The 21,520-nt window shown below is 38.3% G+C and overlaps 1 protein-coding gene across 23 annotated transcripts in view; it reads right to left on the bottom strand.

Moving 5' to 3' along the window:
* Ncor1 (nuclear receptor corepressor 1) overlaps nt 1–21,520 on the bottom strand; it is a 156,206-nt gene that overhangs the window by 27,100 nt on the left and 107,586 nt on the right. For 12 of the 23 annotated variants that reach the window (XM_048448195.3, XM_048448196.3, XM_085695065.2 and 9 more), the window contains 10 exons: nt 16,934–17,107; nt 16,048–16,208; nt 11,444–11,561; nt 11,247–11,348; nt 9,788–9,888; nt 8,569–8,737; nt 6,391–6,531; nt 2,700–2,783; nt 2,067–2,323; nt 1,444–1,798 (listed from right to left, as the gene is read on the bottom strand). In XM_048448195.3, the coding sequence (XP_048304152.2) occupies nt 1,444–1,798; nt 2,067–2,323; nt 2,700–2,783; nt 6,391–6,531; nt 8,569–8,737; nt 9,788–9,888; nt 11,247–11,348; nt 11,444–11,561; nt 16,048–16,208; nt 16,934–17,107 (1,662 nt within the window). The remainder of the gene's footprint in view (nt 1–1,443; nt 1,799–2,066; nt 2,324–2,699; nt 2,784–6,390; nt 6,532–8,568; nt 8,738–9,787; nt 9,889–11,246; nt 11,349–11,443; nt 11,562–16,047; nt 16,209–16,933; nt 17,108–21,520) is intronic. The other 11 variants (XM_085695074.2, XM_085695081.2, XM_085695075.2 and 8 more) reach the window with 2 other exon arrangements.

Raw genomic sequence — 21,520 nt, 5'->3', positions numbered from 1 at the left:
TCCCACTGTAAATGATCATGTATCTTGCATGATACTAACACCTAAATTCTCAAACAAAACAGACCTATTTGTCCCCACTTGTAGCAAATCTCAAATTCTTCCCTCCTTATGTTTCCTAACCTCCCTGCTACCTGTCAACCATAAGTTAGCCTAATTTTATCTTTTCAGTCTGCACTTCAGTGATTCTTTACCTTATACACATCCATTTGCCCTGCCCCTACTCAGCACTGTGATCAGACTCTACACTCTGCACCACCCTCACTGTAGAGATTTCTATGTATCATAAAGTGTACCACATTAGCCATGTGACTTAATTTCTCTTAAATTCTTTTCCTTTTTTAAATATATACACACACACACACACATTAGCATTTTGCCCTGTAGTATATCTCTGCTCCACATGTATGCAGTGTCCTTGGAGGCATACAAGAATGCAGAAGAGAGTGTCCAATCACCCAGGACTGGAATTGCAGATGGCTGTTAAGTGCCATATGGGTGCTGGGAACTGAACCTGGTCCTCTGGAAGAGTATCTAGTGCTCTTAACAGCAGAACCTACTCTTCAGTCATACTCAATATCTTTACTCTTTTATTTCTGCACTACTGGAGATTAAACTCCACATGCTTTATACATTTTGAAGGGAATAATTCACTGATATTAATATACAAATGATATTATACACGTATCATTAGTGCTGCTGTTTTGTTTTTTCAAATAGTCTCTCACTTTGTAGCCCTCAAATTTGCTTCTGCCTCTTCCTTGCCTCCCAAGTGATGGGACTGTAGGTGTGGGCCAGCACACCCAGCTATCAACTAAAATTCTACTGGTACAAATGTGGCCAAAATCAAACAAATCTCCCTATCAAAATAAAATCTTGCTGGTTTAGCCTCCCTGATTTCAAGACCTTTTCCCTCAAGTAGGATCCCCTTCCTCTGCCTGCTGTGCCACACCACCCCAAAACATTCCTCACTTCTCCACCATTCAGCCAAAGACCTAACACAGTAGCTCACAACCTTCCTAATGCTGCCACCCTTAATTCAGTTCTTCACATTATGGTGACCCCAACCATAGATTACTTCGTTGCTCATTCATAAGTGTAATTTTGCTACTGTTATGAATCGTAATGTAAATATATTTGATATGCGACCTAAGGGGTCACAACCCACAGGTTAAGAACCACTGGCCTAACAGTTAAGATATCAGAATATACATATTGAGCCACAGAGAATACATTTCCACCTCCCCAGTGCTGGAATTATAATCACTATGCTCAGCCTCCCACCTCCCACCCCTGAACTCAACTTGTCACTGTATTTTGACTGAATTTTTGCTGAGTGAGCTATTTCCCTAGTCCTACAACCTGTGGATCTTGAGATAATCTAGAGCAAATTATTTGATATTTTCGTTTTGTAAGAGGTAAAACATGTTTCAACACAAGTCATACCATCGGAAGTTCTGTTCATCATGGGAGAGCCTCTGGATATGGTGTTTTGGTAACTCACAGGGGTCCTGCGAGCACTGGTGTCATCATAGATTCCAGGGCTCAGCTGTGCTTTGGGAGTTTCATGAAGTGTAGACCTGAGAACGGAGGGGCCAGAGCTCACCACTGACGTGTGCCGGGGACGCACAGGCTCACCAGCTTTCACATCCTCATATTTCCCCCGTTCTACTACTTTTATGTTCTCTGGTACAATTTCCAGCATTCCACGGGGTAGTTTGCTAGGCCCTGTGATTAAGGACTTCACATTGTGTTTGATAGCTGATTGACCTGAGTTGTTGTCATATTTTATTGGCGTGCCCTAGGGGAATGAAACAAACATTACAGATAGCAGAGTTACCTAGATACTGGTCCCTCTCAGATGTATGTCTGGCTCATGGCAATTATACACTCCTGAATTATTCTCTTTAAACTATGCATACAAGAAAAACTGGTAATATGTATATGAAAGATTTACTATCAAGAAGTTTGACATAAGAACTACCTAGAACTACTAAGTCATATTTTTTAAAGTGCTTCATAAATGTCAGTCTTAAGTAGAATTGCTGACAGAGTTATGAACTATTTACCTGGGAAATGGAACCCTCAATTATTGGCCTTGTGCTCTGGACCACTTCTGGAGTTTTTCGGCTTTCCTGAGTTAGGATATCTTGCCGTGGAATCTCATGAATAGAACGCCCCATTTCTTTGATGGTGGTGATACCATCATATGGTTTTCCTTTGGTAATGGCGCCTTCAAATGCTCGGATAGGAGGGCTTTCCCTTTTAATCTGTTTGGGATATTTAAGGCCGTCTTCAAAGCTATCAGTTGTTGCTCTTGGTGTGCCTTTAGGAAGAGTTCAGGAAACATACTTGTTAAAATAATGTTGATGGCTGCACAGCCCTACCACTGAACTTCTACATTGACCCTCAAGTAGGCATTCATCAGTCATTATGTTTTAAGGATTACTCAAAATATAACAATGTATCATTCGTTATAATTTCAGAATGGTTCTTATAAAGATGTGTTGATATTAAAAGATCTAGCAACTAAAACATTCTGATAAATGATGTAGCTAAAAAAAAAGTTAAGATCAGGGTTTAACATTTAATACTTCAAAGGGTAAAATATCTTGAAAAGTAGGTTTAATATTCTGTAAAATTAATATTAAACTACCTAGCCAGTGAATCGGTGTATAATAAAAAGGCAAAACACAATGTACCCTGCATTATGGAACCAGAGAGCACAGTCCTTTCTTTGAGGTCAGAATGAGGGCTCCCTCTGGGTAATGCTCGGCATATCAGACCTTGCAAAACAGTAGAGAAATTCAGTTATTAGACATAATATAGTTAATTTATAATACTGAATATTGTCTATAGAGAATATAATTTTGAAAAAAGCCTCTGTGATAGAAGGGATGTCATTTAAAAATCATACACAATTTAGAAACTATCACAAAGATCTGATGAGATGCCTGGCAGTCAAGGCAGATGACCTAAATTCAATACCAAGCTCCTTTTGCTGGAAGAGGAGAACTAATTCCTGCAAACTGCCTTCTGATCTCCACATATGCACACCACATACAGGCTTGTACCCACGTCAACAGTAGTCAGTGCCCTTAGTTTCTGAGCCATCTCTATTGCCCCATGATATCATAATTCACACTGAACATTTTCCCAAATACAAAGTGATCAAGAAACACGCTAAAGTTTACTTTAAAACCAAAAGAAATTTCAGCTGGATTTGATAGTTCACACCTATGATCCTAGCACTTGTGAAGTCAAGAAAATAATTCAAGGAGTTTGAAGCCAGTCAAGGCCTGTCCACGCCCACCTGTGCCCCAAAATATGTTTAAAGCTAACTCTAAAATATTTCTCTTAAAAAAATCAGATGTAGGCTGGATGTGGTACTATACACTCTTTATCCCAACCCTAGGGAGACAGATACAGAAGGATCTCTGTGAGTTTGAGGTCAGTCTGGTCCAGACAGCATGTTCAAAGACAGCCAAGGACTACTCAGAGAGACCCTGCTTCAAACAACAACAAAACAAACAATTTAAATTTATATAATGAAAACTAATAAAAAATGAAAGACATCAAAATAAAAATAAAATTTGGCTGGGCATGGTGGAGTATACCTTTAATCCCTGCACTCAGAAGGCAAAGACAGGCTATGATGTCTGAATATAAGGCCAGCATGGGCTACATAGTTAGTTCAAGACCAGCCAGGGTTAGAGTGAGAACCTGCCTTTTTTGCTATTGTTTTATCCTATCACCTCTTCCCCCTTTTTCATTTCTTATGTGAGGAGTCACAGCAGAAAGTGAAACCCCACGAAGCCCCCCTTTTAAGGTAATTAATAAACCCAGAACACCTGAGCATTTTCAGAAACCTTGCTAATCAGAAGAGAACTTTAACAAGTGAATTTGAACAGCATAATCAAAACATTAAAATAAGACTTATAAATGTCAATGTTAATTTATCTAATCATTACATTTTAAATATAGCATAGATAACATTTACTGAGATTTAATTATAGGGTAATATTTTTATTTAAAAAATAATTTTCCTCTTCTTATAGGCCCCTTTAGCATCTATTTCCTTCACTCCTACACAAATACACATATATAAAAATTTAGTCGGGCATGGGTGCTTATGCCTTTAATCCCAGCACCCAGAAGGAAGAGACAGGTAGATCTTTATGAGTTTGAGGCCAGTCTGATCTACAGAGTGAGTTCCAGGACAGTTAGAAATACACAGAAAAACCCTATCTCAAAAAAACAAAAACAAAAATAGAAGAAATGTGATATTTTGAAGTTCCATACATCTTCCTAAAAATTGCATAATTTCATTTTTTTCTGTGGCCAAATAGAATCTCATTGTGTATATGGATCATATTTACCTTATGATAGACATCTAAGCTAATTCCATTTCTTTGCTATTGTGAAAAGAGCAACAATACACAGATGAGGAAGTATCTCTGTAACAGGCTAGAAAGTCCTTTGGGTGAATGCCCAAACAGGATGGCACTAGCTCAAAAACAGACATGTGGATCGATGGAAACGGGCTGAAACAAGAATCCATACAGCTGTAGTTACCTGGTTTCTGACTAAGGTGACAAAAATACTCATTAAAGACAGTCCCTTAAACAAATGGCGCCAGGAAGCTGGATAACCATCTGAACAACCTCTAACTTGGCAGAAACATCAACTCCAAATGGATCAACAACCAAAACATAAGACCTGAAACTGTGAAAATGCTAGAAGAAAAAGAGAGAAAAATAATTCAAGATACAGGCACAGGTAAGGACTTTCTGAATAAGACTTGGGTTTCTAAGGAAAAAAGACAATTATTGACAAACAGGACCTGATAAAAAAAAAGGATCATTACAAGTGAAGAGGTAGCCCACAGAATGGGAGAAAATTTTTGAAAACTATGGATCCAAGAAAAGTACCATGTAGAACATATGAAAACTCTAAACTACATAATCAAAAAATAGGCTGAGAGCTTACAGAGAGGTCTCAAAGGAGAAAATATGGACAACAGTGTGTGTCTGTGTGTATTTGTTTTTTTGAGACAGAGTTTCTCTATGTAGCCCTAGGTGTCCTGGAACTCAGTCTGTAGACCAGGTTGTCCTGGAACTCACAGAGATTCACCTACTTCTACCTCCTAGGACTAAAGACATGAGCTACCACCTGGCAGTGGCCAATACATACTTTAAGCATACAACATCCTTTAGCCATCAGGAAAATACGAATTAAAGCTATTTTGATATTCTATCTCACCCCTGCCAGAATGAATTTCATAAAGAAAACAATTACAATGCTGGAGAGAATGTATTGGGGAGGGAGGAAAGAATGGAGGGAGGGGTGCGTTGAGACAGAGTTTCTTTATGTAACAGTCCTGACTGTCCTGGAACTCGCTCTGTAGACCAGGCTGGCCTTGAACTCACTGAGATGCACCTGCCTCTGCATGCCCTGTGCTGGGATTAAAGGCGTGCGCCACCATTGATGGTGGGGGATGAATTAGTGCAGACATTACAGGAGCCACTGCTCCAGTCTCTCAATCAGCAATAGGGAAAACATTCACGGTACCACTGCTCCTACTCCTGGGAATCTAAACTCTGCATCTTAGTTGAAAAATCACTGGTCAACTTTGAAATGTGCCTGGGGAAAAAGAAAATAAGAAATATGGACACTATAAAATTAGAGAAAATAAATGAAATATACATACCCAAATAAGGAGTTTTAAAATAATAGCCAAAGAAATTTCACACTGGGGCTGGGAAGATGGCTCAGAGGGTAAGGTGCCTTCTGTATGAGCACGACAACCTGAATTCAGAACCCTTGCATGACATGGAATGGGTCTGCAAACCCAAGGATGGAGGGGCAGAGTCACACAGAAACCCAGGACTCAGTGGCTAACCCATCTGGCTGAAAAGCCTACCTTTGGGTTCACTGTGTAACAGTGGTAAATGGCCTACATTGACCACTGGTTTGGGCAAGCCACACGTAATTCTTTTTTTTTTTTTTTTTTTTTGAGACAGGGTTTCTCTGTAGTTTTGGAGCCTGTCCTGGAACTAGCTCTTGTAGACCGGGCTGGTCTCGAACTCAGAGATTCTCCTGCCTCTGCCTTCCAAGTGCTGGGATTAAAGGCATGCAACACCACCGCCCAGCAGGGAAGCAGCACGTAATCTTAACCACTGAGCCATCTCTATAGCCACAGATGATGTTTTGTTTCTTTCTTTTTTTTTAATAGAGAAAATATATTAGCTATTTGGAAGTGCTGCATGATTCATACAATGATGTAGATTAAAAATTTTATTAATGAATTTCAGGTAGAAATGCTAGAGATCAAATTCAATGTAGCACACGAAACTATTACACAAAGTTAAATGTGTCTGGATAACACTTTACCCTCTAATGGTGCTGATACAGGAGACTCCCTCATTGACATCCCTTGCTTTATATTTCCTTCCACTGACTCATAGCTTCTTTTTAAACTGATTTCATGAGCTGTTCTTGGACTCCGAGTACCTTCTCGGGCATTCTTAATATCTGCACAATACAGAAACAAGAATTATTCAGAGACCTAAACCTACCTATAATGCACAGTAAATTAGGTCAGCTTAATATTAGTCTTATAAAAACAACCTGATCCCAGCACTCTTGAGACAAAGGCAGATGGATCATTATGAATTTGAGATTAGATTGATCTACATAATGAACTCCAGGTCAGCCAGGGTTGAACAATGACAGTCCACTCCAAACAAAACAAACAAAAACTTCTTCTAACATATTTTTCTATAGACAACATCCATGAAAACATTTTATTCACTGCAGTTAAGTTAATTGAATGGTTCCTGTGTGCCAGACAAAGGCTAGGTATCCAGATACAGTTAACAAATTAAGTCCCCTTTCTCATGAAACTTTCAACGTAGTGAGTACAAAAATATGCCCTGGTTGGAAACATGGGTCCGCAAGTAAGAGCGCTTACTGCTCTCCCACAGGGTCTAAGTTTGGTTCCAACATCTATATCATGAGGCTCACAACTACTCCAGCTACAGGCTTCTGACACCTTGTTCTGGCTTCTGCAGAATTGTACATGAATTGTACAAATACAGGCACATAAATAAAAAGTCCTAACAAAATCAATAAGTCCTCATTGTCCAATGTAATACATACTATGAAAGGAAAATTACAGTATACTGCGAGAATGGTGGGACAGAAATTTGACATGTCCAGGTCTAGCAATGGCTGCCTAGAAAAAGCAATACATCAGCTGAAAACGAAGGAGGAGTAAGAAATACTTATTTCAAATATAAAAGGAACAAACAATGGCACAGGCAGCAGGAATAGGCTCAGATCTCAAGAATGCAGAGCAAGCTACCTTAAAGGAACATCCATCAGCACGGTACAAAGCCAATGTAGAGAATGGAGTTAGGCAGAAAACTTTAGACAGCTAAGGGGGAAACTGGCAATCAAAAAAATCTGAAGGAATAAATGAAAGCAGATTGTTGAGAGAGATGAAGCCATGGGATGGGACAAACTTGTAGTTACCCTTAAGGTCACAGAAAGTAAAGCAGGAAGCATGATGGTTACTCCAGGTAAGTTAGTATATCCTAAGCAGTACAGACAAAAGGCAATGGCTGCAAGAACAGTAAGGAATTCCAGAACCTTAGGAAACAATATAAATGATTTTGTAATTTGATGGACATGATGGGAAAAGAAAGATAACCAGATTTCTAGCTTAAGCAATGTACATCCAGTTCATTCCCTCTTCCCAAAGTAAAATGTTCATCAAAATATGCTAAATGTGTTAAAGAAATGAGGCTATTGTGGATTATGAAACAATAGGCATTATGCTCATTTCTTTATATCTGAGACAAACATAAAAAACATGGCTAATGACTATTTCAAGGTTACAAAGTAAGAATTTTCAAACTTAGCCCTGTGGTTGGTGTATACATTAGAGCCATTCTTTGAAAACACACTCAAAGATCTAAGGAAAGACAGATGGTTGGGGAACAGATGGATGAACAGACACATAATGCAATTTTGTTAAGTAGAGTTTAACTCAACATTCTTTTCATGATTATCAGATATATATCACTTAGTTCTTTTTTCTTTTTTAGTAATTACTTTTCTTTTTTTGAAAGAGTTTTACTGTATAGCCCTGGCTCTCACTCCGTAGAACAGGCTGGCCTTGAACTCTCAGAAAACGACCTGCCTCTGCCCTCTGAGTATTGGGATTAAAGGTGTGTGCCAAAAGTGCCTGGCAATTCTTAACCTTAAAAAAGTATGACCCCTATTAAAATAGAAGCTATTCAATTTAAGTTAAATGAAGATTCTTTTCCCAGGTTAAAGAATGAGCAGTCACTGACACCAGCTGTTACAAACAAGACACTTCGTCTGTGCACTGCACTGTTGTGACTCTTAACTGTCTAAATTGATTCTTCACAAAATAGCTCCTTTCAGAGGGAGAAAACATAGGTCTGCAAAGGTAAACTAACTTACCCATAGCAAGCAAGAAAATCAGACCCTGTTTTCAATCCTACATTATAAGACTGGCATCGGTGAATAAACAGTACTTACTATCATACGATAAGATATGTCCACTTTTGCCTTCATAAATAACATGGCCTTTGGATGCAGCTTCCTCTCTGACCTTCTCAGGACTGCTTTCTTCAATAGGCATCCTGGAAACAGGTCCCTTCACCAAAGTCTCTGTTGGTATACCAGCCTGGGGCAGAGCTGGGGTACCCTGCCATCAAAGCAAACACAAGCACCCAAAGTCATTTATGCTCAGAAGAATAAAATACTTGGAAAAGTATAACCTGAGAATCCAGTACCTTTTCAAAGAAAGCAAAGCCAATAAAAAGCTAGAGCTAATAGGCCAAGCAGTGATTTAATTAATACAGTTTCTGTGTGATTATTTCGGCGCATAACAGCTGGAAACAAAACAAGCAGCCTCCCACTACAGATTGGCATGCCAACGTGGTCGACTATATCCATTTAATACCCTAAAGAGCTTGAAAAGGAATTCTAGACACACACAAAAAACAGAGTTTAATGCAACTTCTTGCTCTGTTTGCTAGAAGCAAGCAAGGGTGCTGTGGGACAATGGTCTGTACTCTGTCACTTATATTTTAAATAAACACAGATTGGCCAGTAGCCAGGAAGGAAGTAGAAGCAAGGAAACGAGAATTCTGGGAAGAGGAAAGTTAGTCTGCAGTCATCATCCAGACAGAATATTAATATATATATAATAATATATAATATATATTAATATATAGCTAAGAAAAGAAACACCTTCCATTAATCAAAATTGGAATTCTGTTTAGCTTCAAGACAGAATATATTTTATTTCTGGTGCATCCTTTGTTCCACACTGAATTTGAGGATGGCAGTTTACATATTGGAATCATATATATGCTTTTTCACAAAGATCAAAAACAAGCATTTAATTGTTTTTTTCTTGATGTCTATTTAATCTGAGCACATGGTAAAAAATTTTGCCAGGAAGACATTAAGGACTATAACAACTTCAAAGTTTCTTTTGCCAGTTTGCAAATGGGTGATGTTTTGAAAACTAAATTATAGATAATATGGCTTATGGTGAAAATCAGCAGGAATGTCTTTCTGAAGATGGTCTGCAGACCTGAGGTTTATTATATTGAGCGCTGAATTCATAACCAAAGAATAATGAACAACAAACTACAGAACAGTACTGCAATAACAACTAAAAGTCTTGGGATATCTAGCTTTTCTTAGTACTATTGTGTATGCTGGATATTACAGTGATCACACTGACCTGGGTAATAGAGCCCCGCAGCGATGAAATGCTCTCCACTGAGATTTTGCTGGCTGGAGTTCCCCGAGTTATACTTCCTTCTTGGACAGCACCTGCAGTGCCTGAATAAAAATAAAACCATCAGTAATTCATTGGCTTCTTCCAGACAGCCACACTTCCCAACACCAGTTCTCACACAGCAGAATGTAGGAGAGAATAACAATAATTGTTTTAATGACATGTATGTGTCAAATAATATCATAATGATTTAAAAAGGACTGTTCAAACTGCATGATAAAATTATCACATCCACAGACTTGGGCTGCTCATAACCATAATCAGAAAAGCTTTCCTTATGCTGGCGGTGGTGGCACACGCCTTTAATCCCAGCACTCGGGAGGCAGAGGCAGGCAGATCTCTGTCAGTTTGAGGCCAGCCTGATCTATAGAGAAACCCTGTCTCAAAAATCCAAAAAAAAAAAAAAAGTAGAAAAGAAAAGAAAAGCTTTCTTTTGCAGCAAGCAGAGGTGACTGCTTTGGTCAAACTGCAAGAATGACTGACCATGAGGACCAAGTCCTAGATGGGATGTCTATATCATCTTTCTCCCCTATAGGCTTAGGGCACATGCTGGAAGAAGGGATGGAAAGCATGCAAGAGCCAGCGTCCAGGGAGCAGTACTGTGAAGGGTTACTGCACGCATGGACTCACAACAGTGATGGCTACCCACACATGACCTGAAAAGATGAAGCCAGTCAGAACTCTAGCACAGAGGAGGATGTATGTGGTCCTGAGGGCCTATCCCTAACTGAGCAGCTACTGGTAGTTGATGGCTGCTAGGGGAAGGATGGTCATTTTTCTTCAGGGGACTGGGGCCATGTGCAGGTTGCCCATGTTCCTCCAGTGGATGGCACCATACACATTCATATCTAGGCAGCAATGTACTTTGGATTATTTAAAAGGGGGGGGGCAGCAGCAGAGGACCTGAAATCTGGAGGGACACACTGGGAAAAGTTGTTGGTGGGCATATGATCAAAATAAATTATATACATATATGAAATAACAGAATAAATATATTATTAAAACATGACTGCAGGCATAAATAGCTCCTGAGTTTGGTGGGGTTTTCTGGATTTAGCTTTGTTTTTGTTTTAGTGGTGCTACACACCCATCAAGTTTCAAACTTTTACAATTAATTTTACATGAAAGCAAAAAAGTTAATATGAAAATCAGCAACTTAAAGAATCTTATCATTAAAATATATTAATGACTGAGCTGGTTGCATTCATCTATCATCCACTATGGCTGAGGTAGGAGAATTGAGACTCGAAGTCCAGACTTGGCTACACAGCAATTCCAAGGCCAGTATCATTGTTGCTACAACTTAGAACGTCCCCACAAAAAAATAGTTTTTTAATGACTAACTTAGTAAGTTTACTAGAGGCAAGATTTAACACATCTGTCAAGCTGCACACAGCATTACCTCTGACCACACCTTCATGTTGTGCCCTGACCAATAAGCCCTCAGGTTGGGAGTTTTGGCTTCGTGGAGAAAATTCTTCCTGCTTGATGTAGGTCAAAGGAGCTGAGGACAAAAGCAAAAGAGACATGAAGAAACCGACCAGGGAAGGGCTGATCATGATCACAATACATGTGACAGGACCGCGGCCTCTCACTGACCTGACTTGGTGGATTCCTGCTGCCGTGGCAACCCAAGAGAGATAGATCCCACTGAAGGCTTCGCTGCTTCTGGAGTATAAGCCTGACTATGAGAAGTCAAGTAAGTGCCAGGAGTTCCCTAAAAATAAGTAAATAAAAGAGTCAAGAAACTGAATAAAACCCTATCTTTATTTTTATGATTGTAAAGTCAATCCTCACATTTTTATCTATAATAAATTGTATCTTTGCTACTCAAAGTTTTACAAAGTAACTGTGAAAAAAAAGAAAATTTTCAGCATAAGTTATTAAGTTAGAAAAACTAAAGGAATAAGCTATATCTTCTGACAATCTCATATAAACATCAGATATTTACTATTAACAAATCAGATAAAGTATTTACAACAAGGTACTCAAAATGCAGACTACTAGTAGTATCTTATACCTCTTACAAATGAAAAAAAAACCCAACATCAATGAAAATGGCAAGAATTCAGAAGATCCAACACAGCCCAGGGAACCTCAAGTTCTATGTGTACACAAGGCTTTGCATACCCTAAACAAAGCACTAAGGAGCTCTCATCTATGACGGACAGGCTGTCAACGGGCTGAGGGTAGTCTAAAGGCATGACCCAATACCACAAAGAGCTCCACAGCAAGGAAAGACCGATTCTGAGTTATTTAAGGAAATTTCTGTACAATCATTAGTTTGCCAAGCAGATTCTTTAGTGGACATACATAAATAACATAGACTTTACAAATTAGTTACTGAAAGCCACGAAGCAAATAAAAAATCAAATCTAAAACAGAAAAAAGAAGCTCTAACAACTCTGGAGTTAGCTACGATAACTGAAAGCATGCAGTTCTGGTGGCTGGCAAGATGACACCATGAGTAAAGATGCTTTCTATCAAGCTGGGGACTCAACTGTGATCCCAGGGGGCCACAAGGTAGCAGGCAAGAAATCTACCCCCACACATTGCCCCCAATCTCCACATGGGAAATAAATAAATGTAAGAAAAATTAAATGTATTTTTGACAAAAAGTTAGAAGATATGCAAAAAAAGTGAACCATACAGTTGAAATAAAACAGCAAGCTTTAAATTTATTAGACAAAGATTAGACAGAGAACTAAAGGAAAGATCAAGAACAATGTCTAACAAACTACAAAATACAAAACAGAGAAAGAAAGCATAAAAAAACAAAACAGAAATTCTAGAATTGGCAGGTATAACTGCAGGTCAAGTATGGTGATGCACACCTATATATAATTCAGCACTTGGGAGACTGAAGCAAGGAGATTTGAGAGCAGCTTAGACTATAGAGTTTCATGCTTGCCTAAGCCAGAAATGAAACTCTATGTAAAAACAAAGAGAAACAAAATGAAACAAACAAAATATGCTAAGAATGGAAATAAACATATTCACTCCCCAGAAAAGGACCCAGGAGACACAGTAAAACACTGAATGCTTTACTTTTTAGATCAAAAGCAGACGTTCATGCACACTTTAGAGAGTATATGAAACAAAACGCAGGGATACTATTTCTATATGCCAATACTACTCTGCTGCTCCAGTTTCTGTGCTTCCTTGACACTATGCTGCGTTTTGTGAAGCTGAAGCTTTGTGTTTCAGGTATGTGAGTCTGTCAGTACCATTACTGCAACACTGTACAAGACGCTGGCATTTTTTAAAGTAATGAAGTATCTACCTTATTTTGACTTATTTAAGTACAGTATCCCTATGAATTCAGGCTGGACTCAAACCTGTGATTCTATTGCCACAGCCTTCAGCATGCTGGGGATTAAAGGTATATGTAATTATGTCTAGTTTTAAATTTGTTTGGTTTTGTTTTGAAAAACAGGGTTTCCTCTATGTAGCGAAGCTGACCTGAACTCACAGAGATCCACCTACCTCTTCCTCTCAAGTGCTGGGATTACAGATGTGTGCCACCACTGTCCAGCAAGGTACATATATTCTTTTATTAGATGTAATACTGTTGCATACTTAACTGACTATAGTACATACAGTATAAATATGTTTTATATACTCAAAAATTAAAAGCTTCTTATGACCTTGTTCACTGAAACATTTGCTTTCAGGGATGGTCTGGAACCAAGCTTATAATATGCTCACTCATGCCTGTAATAGACAAGAACTTATGAAAACAAGGAATACATTAAAATTGCCAGGCTGTTGGTGCACATCTTTAGTCTCAGCACTTGGGAGGCAAAGACAGGCAGCTCACTATGAGTTCAAGGTCACCCTGATCTACACATTCAGTTCCCAGGCCAACAAAGGACACATAGTAAAAGACACCGCCTCAAATAAATAAATAAATAAATAAATAAATAAATAAATAAATAAATGAATAAATGAATGAATGAAAGGAAGGAAGGAAGGAAGGAAGGAAGGAAGGAAGGAAGGAAGGGAAGAAGGAAGGAAGAAAGGAAAACAAACCACAGAATACAATAAATTAATGAAATAACACAAAATAAACAGGATATGCACATCACTTCTAAAGTGGAAACAAAGAAACATTTTAAACAGGAATTAGCAATAAAGACCTAGAAAAATGAAGTGTGTATATTTATAAATTAGAAGATTCAAGATTATTAAACAAACTATTCCTATCTGAACTGATTTCTAAGTTTAATGTAATCTCACCCGAAACTCTAGTTGGCTTTTTACAAAACTGAAATGCAAATTATATAATTTATATGAACATGATAAAGTATATAAAATGACCAGAAAAATAAAAACACTACAAGAGATACACTAAATGACTATACAGTATAACATGACAATCATCAAGACTATATCTAATAACATGAAAAGTTGACAAATAGATACACAGAACAACTCCAAGTGCAGATACAGATCCAAGACAAGCACAGCAATCAAAAGAAAGGAAACTGTCAACCACGCTGCTGCTCGAAGTGGAAATCCAGTCAAGAAGTGAATACTGATTTTCACACCACTACAATGAAGAAACCAGTCTCTGAGTGATCACATGCACCAAAATAAAGGCCAAATCTTTAAATCTTGTAAAAAGAAAGTATGAAGAATGTGCTCAATGTTCAATGATTATATGCAAATATCCTCTGCAACAGTGCCAAATACAATGAAAACATATATGTAAGTATGTGTGTGTGTGTGTGTGTGTGTATGTCTAATCAACATAAAAATTTTAAAGCATCTGGAGCTATGAATATAGATCACTCAGTTTTAAAGAGGCCTGGTGGGACACATCTGTCATCCTAACATTCAGGAGGTGAAGGTTCAAGGTCATACTTGGCTACAAACCTGGGATACCAAAGGTACTGTCCCAAAAAATAAAACCATCAGCAAGACAACTCTGTAGGTCAAAGTGCTTGCTACAATGCCTGACAATGTGAATTTGATGCCCAGAACCGACATGGTAGAAGAAAACTGAAAAACAAAAAAACAAAAAACACAGCCAGAGAGACGGCTCGGGGGCAGAGCGCCCGAGGACTGGAGTTCGATTCCTGGCCCAGCACCACATGTAGTTCCATGACCGTCAGTCAGCGCTGCCCGGCGGCCTGCAGAATGACCCGCACACATAGTCTCCCACCGTCCACCGTAGATCCGCCCCGTAGAGTAGTAGGCAAAAAACAAAAAAACAAAACAAACAAAAAAAAAAGCTAGAAGAAAACCGACTCTCACAAGTTCTCTTTCAGCCTCCACAGTTGCACTGTAACTGTATGGGTCTGTCTGTCTAACTCTTACACATACATTAAAAAAAAAAAGGAATTTTAAACAACACTTTTAGTACACTTGTGATTATACTATGTTTTTCATAGTAGAGCAGGTGCGACATTTTCCACTTGTGATGGCATGGGATGTTCAGAAAGTTTTACATTTTAGATCATTTCAGAATATGGATACTCAGTCAGTAGCCATGTCAGAGAACCAGAAATATAAGCATAGACGAAGAGCACGTGGAAAGTGTGTGACAGCATTTGTTTTCAGGGAAACACAAATGACAACCATGATGAAATATGACTACATCTACTTAGAAGTAGCTAAGGATGCCTAAAATGAAACAAACAAACAAACAAACAAACAAAAAACCAACAATAATAAATGGAACAAAGAATAAAACAAGAAACCCCAGCTTTATACAATGCTGGTGGTGACATAGTTACAGGGTCACTTTTGAACCTCAACTTCACCCCTAAGTAACAATGTAAGAGAAAGTCAAACATGCAATCACAAAGAAACCAGCATAAAATTGTTTCTTTGTAAAGAAGCCTAAATCAAAACAGCTCAGTTTTCCCTTCACAGAGGAGATTAACAAATGAAACATTCATACAATGGAGTATTTAATGATCAAAAGGCTACTGAATACACACAAAAACTTGACCAAATCCCTAAAAGCATTACTCAGAGATGAAAGGCAAACAGGAAAGAGTGCATAGTGTATGATCCTACTTATATGAGCCCTAGAAAAAGCGAAAATGAACACATGGCAACAGAAAGTAGGACAGAGAGGAGAAGGCCTATGAAGGAACCTGATTATTAGTACATTAATAAGTTAATGAGAGGAGGTAAAGGGCTAACAGAAACAACATTCAACAGAAATCTGCTATAATGAAAAACCAGTTTACCTGTGAGATGGACCCTCCCATTATAAAGGATGGTTTTTCTGATGCTGCTGTAGTTTTAGACGATGGGATGAGAGGAGGTGGTGGTCTGGTTGGTCGCGTGGTTGGAAGTCGAACCCCTTCGGGAAGATTAGTTATCACTTGATGTGGAGCAGGTTGGAGGACTTTTTAAGGGGGAAAAATCATTTAAAAATGGTCAATTCCTAGTATGCACAGGCTACCCTTCTCAGTAAGGATTCCTGAATCTTTAGATCGCAAATTAAATTCTAAATGTCAGATAAAGTTAAACACAAGTATTTTTTCACTTTTTAAAATTCTGTCAATGAGTATACTCAAATCTCAAATGGTATTTGTGAGGTAAACGTATTCAATTTCTTTCAAACCACACAGCATTCAAAGCTGACTTCAGCAACTACTCTGTTCAACAGAGACAATCATCATGAGTGACTTTGTCTTTCTTCATCGCCATCTGAAACTTACAATGGAAATGAGAATGAGGAAGCTTCCAAGAAATACCTGCTGTTTCACACAGTAGAACTGGCTGACAACCCAGTACACATCCTCTGTGTAGCTGCATAATTTTGAGAAATATCTACTGATTCTGGCTTTCACAGTACACTTGAATTTCTGAGGGGGAGGATGTCTCAAGGATTTTTACAAAGTAGTTGTACTGTTAAAAGAAAAGCCAATCACAGTATAGAGTGTCAACACAGTTTTCTCATTGGCCCAGTGACTCTGAGTTAAACGGATAATGGAATGCAAAAAAACAAAAACAGTCATTCTAAGAGAGCAGGTCCTGGAAGAGCAGGTCATTCATGAGATTAAAGCACTACGTAGAACACCAGTGGGTAGATGGCCGGCAGTCACTGTGCAGAAAGGTAATATTTACCTGGAGGGACACTATAGCGGGCTGCACTCATATCAGGCTGTGAAGCGGCTTTACTGACTTCTCTTGGAGAGAGCCTACACGGTGAGGCTGACCTTGCTGCGGTACTGTGCATCTGTGCTTCCTGTTCTAGAGCACGTTTGACCTCAGCATAAGGCATATAGGCGACTGATTTTCCTATGAAAGTTAAAGTTATCACAATAAGGGAAGAACCCCAAATTAAAATAGTAAGTGTGAAAGGACCAAGCCCACACCATCCAAGGGCAGATCCATCTATATGATAATAAGAAGGCCTAAAATTGCTGTGGACAACTCCACCCACAGAGAAGTTATGGAATCCTACTAAATCTAAATCTTCTATGTTTCCCTTAGATTTTAAATCCTCAGAAATTCAATGGCAATTTTTACCTTTAAAGAACAAAAAGTCTTAAGGAAAATCAAGTGCTTTGACATGCAATAAAACTACAATAGACAAACAATGAACTACCAAGGGAATCTGTGAATTCAAATCTGACCCAAATTACAGGTCACTTCTCTGAGAATTTCAATTAGCTTGTTGATGCTAACTGTCTAATATTTTAAAAAAGTAAACATGAGAAACAGAAGAAGTTTTTTCAAACAAATGCAGATAAAGTTTATCTAAAACCCTTCACCAGTTTAAAAAAAAACTGAATATAGGGCGGTGGTGGCATGCACCTTTAATTCCAGCACTCGGAAGGCAGAGGCAGGAGGATCTCTGTGAGTTCGAGGCTAGCCTGGTCTACAAGAGCTAGCTGTCTTTATAAAAAAACAAAAAAAAAAAAACACCTGAAAAGTTATTTCCACATTAAAAATTTTCCATGTTACAATGACATGCAGTAACATTGTAATTAGGGAACTGAAAGAACACTAAAGTTGGTAAAGTCCTTATGGATAGGAAGGTATGAGTTGGATTCCCAGGACCCATATAAAAGACCCAGGAGTGGTAACAGCTACATGAAATTCCAGCACTTGGTGGCGGGGAGGGTGACAGGAAATACAGAGGCAAGCTAATACCTGGGGCTCATAGGCCAACCAGCTTAGTAAGGCAGATCTCTGGCCTCTACACACTATGTAAATACACCACACAATTTTTTTTTATTTTTATTTTTTGGTTTTTCGAGACAGGGTTTCTCTGTAGCTTTGGAGCCTGTCCAGAAACTAGCTCTAATCTTGTCCATTTATCGTTTCACCTTTTTTGTTGGTATTAATTTTTTTAAACAGGCTTTTAATATGTAGGCCTAGGTGGCCTCAAACTCAAGATTTTCTTGGCATGGCCTCCCAAGTACTGGGATTACAGATATGTACCACCACATTCAGCTTATCAAGACAAATTTAGATTTAAAATCATTTTGTATACTTCCTATGCAAACTGACATTAGAATTTTTGATTACATTAAACTTAAGAACAAATAAAGGACAGGAGAATTATTGCTGAATTAAAAATAATTTGTCACATTTATTAAAACTATTCCTAGATCTTATATGTTCTCATGCCAGGAAAATCATCTGTCATATATACAGATGTATATGTGCAAATAAATACTTGAGATACAAAGAAGATATAGGTTTTCTATAAAATAACTTTTTCTAAGAAAACTTTCCTTTTGGTTCAAATAATTCTCAGTTAATTTTTATACTTTTAAAAATGTTATTTAATATAATTGTGCATGTGTTTATATTTATGAAATGTGTACTGGTGTATACATGTTACAGAATGCATGTGGAGGTCACAGGACATCTTCCAGGAGTCCTCGCCTTCCACCTTGTCAAGGCAAGGACTCTTTTTTTCTGCCATGCTGCATAGTAGAGGCTAGCTGGCTAGTAGCTTCCAGATGATTCCAGTCTTTACCTCCCATAGGATTCTGGGCAGGTTCTGGGAATCAAACCATAGGTCAGTCTTTTATCTCTGGACCATCTCCCAGGCCCCTTTTACATTTTCTAGGATAATATCACCATTCAAAATAGCAATTTGTCTTCTTCTTTTAAATACCTAAGCTTTATTGTCCATACTACACTATGTTAATAATGGGTCACCTCGCAGTTCCCACTCAAGTCCATAACTGCTTTCAAATAAAACCTTTTTCCTTTTTGGTTTTCTCTGTGTAACCCTGATTGTCCTGGAACTTACTCTGAAGACCAGGCTAGCCTCAAAATCACAAAGATTCACCTGCCTCTGTCTGCAAGTGTTGGAATTAAAGCCATGCACCACCCCTACTTGGTTTAAATAAAGACTTATCACAGGCACAAACAATTCATTTACAGATTAAGGTACTTTTAGAAATCTGAAACAATAATGATATATCAACAATATTCAATTGTTAAACACCATGGTTTCTATGAATTTGGAGGAAGTGGAAGTAATAAACTTATAAAGGGGTTATCAATAAACTTGCTCAGAAAACATTAAGTCCACAAAAGTAAAATTTAACAACAGAACGTCTGCCAGGCAGTTTAGAGGGGGGGGCAGTGCTAATTCATCCCTGTGCCTCTAAGCAGGCCCAGCAGACAATGAATATTTTCCTTTGTTTAAAACGAAAGAAAGGAAGGAAGGAAGGAAGGAAGGAAGGAAGGAAGGAAGGAAGGAAGGAAGGAAGGAAGGAAGGAAGGAAGGAAGAGAGGGGGAAGTGGTGCAGGAGAATTGTCTGTATTCTGTCAATCATGTTTTAAATAAAAGCTGATTGGTCAGGCAGAAAGTATAGGTAGGTCAACCAGACAGGAAGTAGAGGCGTGGCAATGAGAGCAGGAAGCTTCCTCCACAGTCCAGCCCAGATCACCAACGAAGCAAGATGTGAACTGTCCCGCTAAAAAAGGTACCGAGCCATGTGGGTAACATAGATAAGAATAATGGGTTGATATAAGTTTTAACAGTTAGCAAGAAGCCTAAGCTAATGGGTCAATCAATTTATATCTAATGTAGACTCTGTGTGATTCTTTGGGGCTTGCCAGCTGTGGAGTATAGGGTGGGACAGAAACCCCAACAAGCTGGCCCATCATGTTACAGCACAGAAGCAGAAACCTATTCTGATTGGATAGATTTTATTAAACTTGCATTACGATTTCTAACTCGACACGCCCAAGCTTCTTTACTGGAAATTATAAGTGAATCAGAGGTAAATATGGTTGAACATCAGTGGAAAATGATTCTTTTTGTTGTTGTTTTGTTTTTGTTTTTTGAGGCATGGCTTCTCTGTGTAGCCTTGGCTGTCCTGGAACTCGCTCTGTAGACCAGGCTGACCTTAAACTCACAGAGATCCACACCTGCGCCTCCTCTTGAGTGCTAGGATTAAAGGTGTGTGCCACCACCTCCTGGTATAATTGACTCTACAAAGTACTTTTAAAACCTTTTTCTACATATTACAAAAGCATAATTTAAAAAGGAGCATGCCTACAATAACAGTTTGTACCAATCTCACTTCAAAAACAATTAACAGAATCAAATGAAGGTATAGCAGCGAAAGTAAACACACTCCTAATCCAAGCAGAATTCCCTACTATTGAACTCTTTGTTTTTTAATAGTGATAATGATATGGTTTTTGCTTATGTATTTTGGCACAAGGTCTCACTCTGTAGATCAAGCTGGGGTAGAGCTCACTAAGTAATTCACAATGGCCTCAACCTTATGAAAAGTCTTGCTGCCTTAACCCTTAAAGGACTAGAATTACAAACAGAACTGTCCTGAGGAGCTGATGGTACTTACATATAAACTGACACTACAGTTCTTTTTTAATCTATAAATTCATCTGTAAAGTTGGGTTTAAACCATCTGTTATGGGGCTGAGGAGATAGTTCAGTGATTAAGAGCACTGGTTGATCTCCCATTGGTCCGTAGTTCAATTCCCAGTACCTACATGGTGGCTCACACCCATCTATAATAAGATTTGGTGCCATCTTCTGGTGTGCAGACATACATGCAGCCATAACACTGCATACATAATAAATAAATAACTCTTTTAAAAACTTGTCATGTTTTCCATACAAATGTAACTTAACTCTAAATATTTAAAATTTATCTAAAAAAGTGTCCCAGACACTTACTACACAATATTTATGAACAACCCCAAAGAAGAGATATAAAGCTTATAGAAATAAAATACTGGATGCATACATTAGATGGGTTAACAAAATAAAGCCTTTATGTAAAATATAAAAAATGATCCCACTTTGTAAAGCCATCCTGAATCAAACTATAAAGCCCTTAATGTCAGAGTAATTTAATATTAAATTTTGATTTTAAGATCACTGCATTATTATTAAAAATTCAGCCACCAGGCTGGAGAGATGGTTCAGAGGTTAAGAGCACTAGTTGCTTTTCAAGAGGTCCTGAGTTCAATACCCAGCAATCACATGGTGGCTCACAACCATCTGTAATGAGATCTGGTGCCCAATTCTGGCCTGTAGGGATATATGCAGGTAGAACACTGAATACATAATAAATAAATAAATCTTTTTAAAAAATTTAGTCACCACTGAAATTTAAAGCACAAAAAACAAAGGATTAGCTGCAGAGAAGTGCATCTTACAGTATCAAGCTCAACATATCGGTCTGGTCTCTCTATCTCAATACATGT

Source organism: Myodes glareolus, chromosome 9, assembly GCF_982192425.1.
Source record: "Myodes glareolus chromosome 9, mMyoGla1.1, whole genome shotgun sequence".
Taxonomy (NCBI): domain Eukaryota; kingdom Metazoa; phylum Chordata; class Mammalia; order Rodentia; family Cricetidae; genus Myodes; species Myodes glareolus.
Note: the sequence above shows the minus strand (reverse complement) of the source record. Positions and strands in the feature narration are given on the sequence as shown.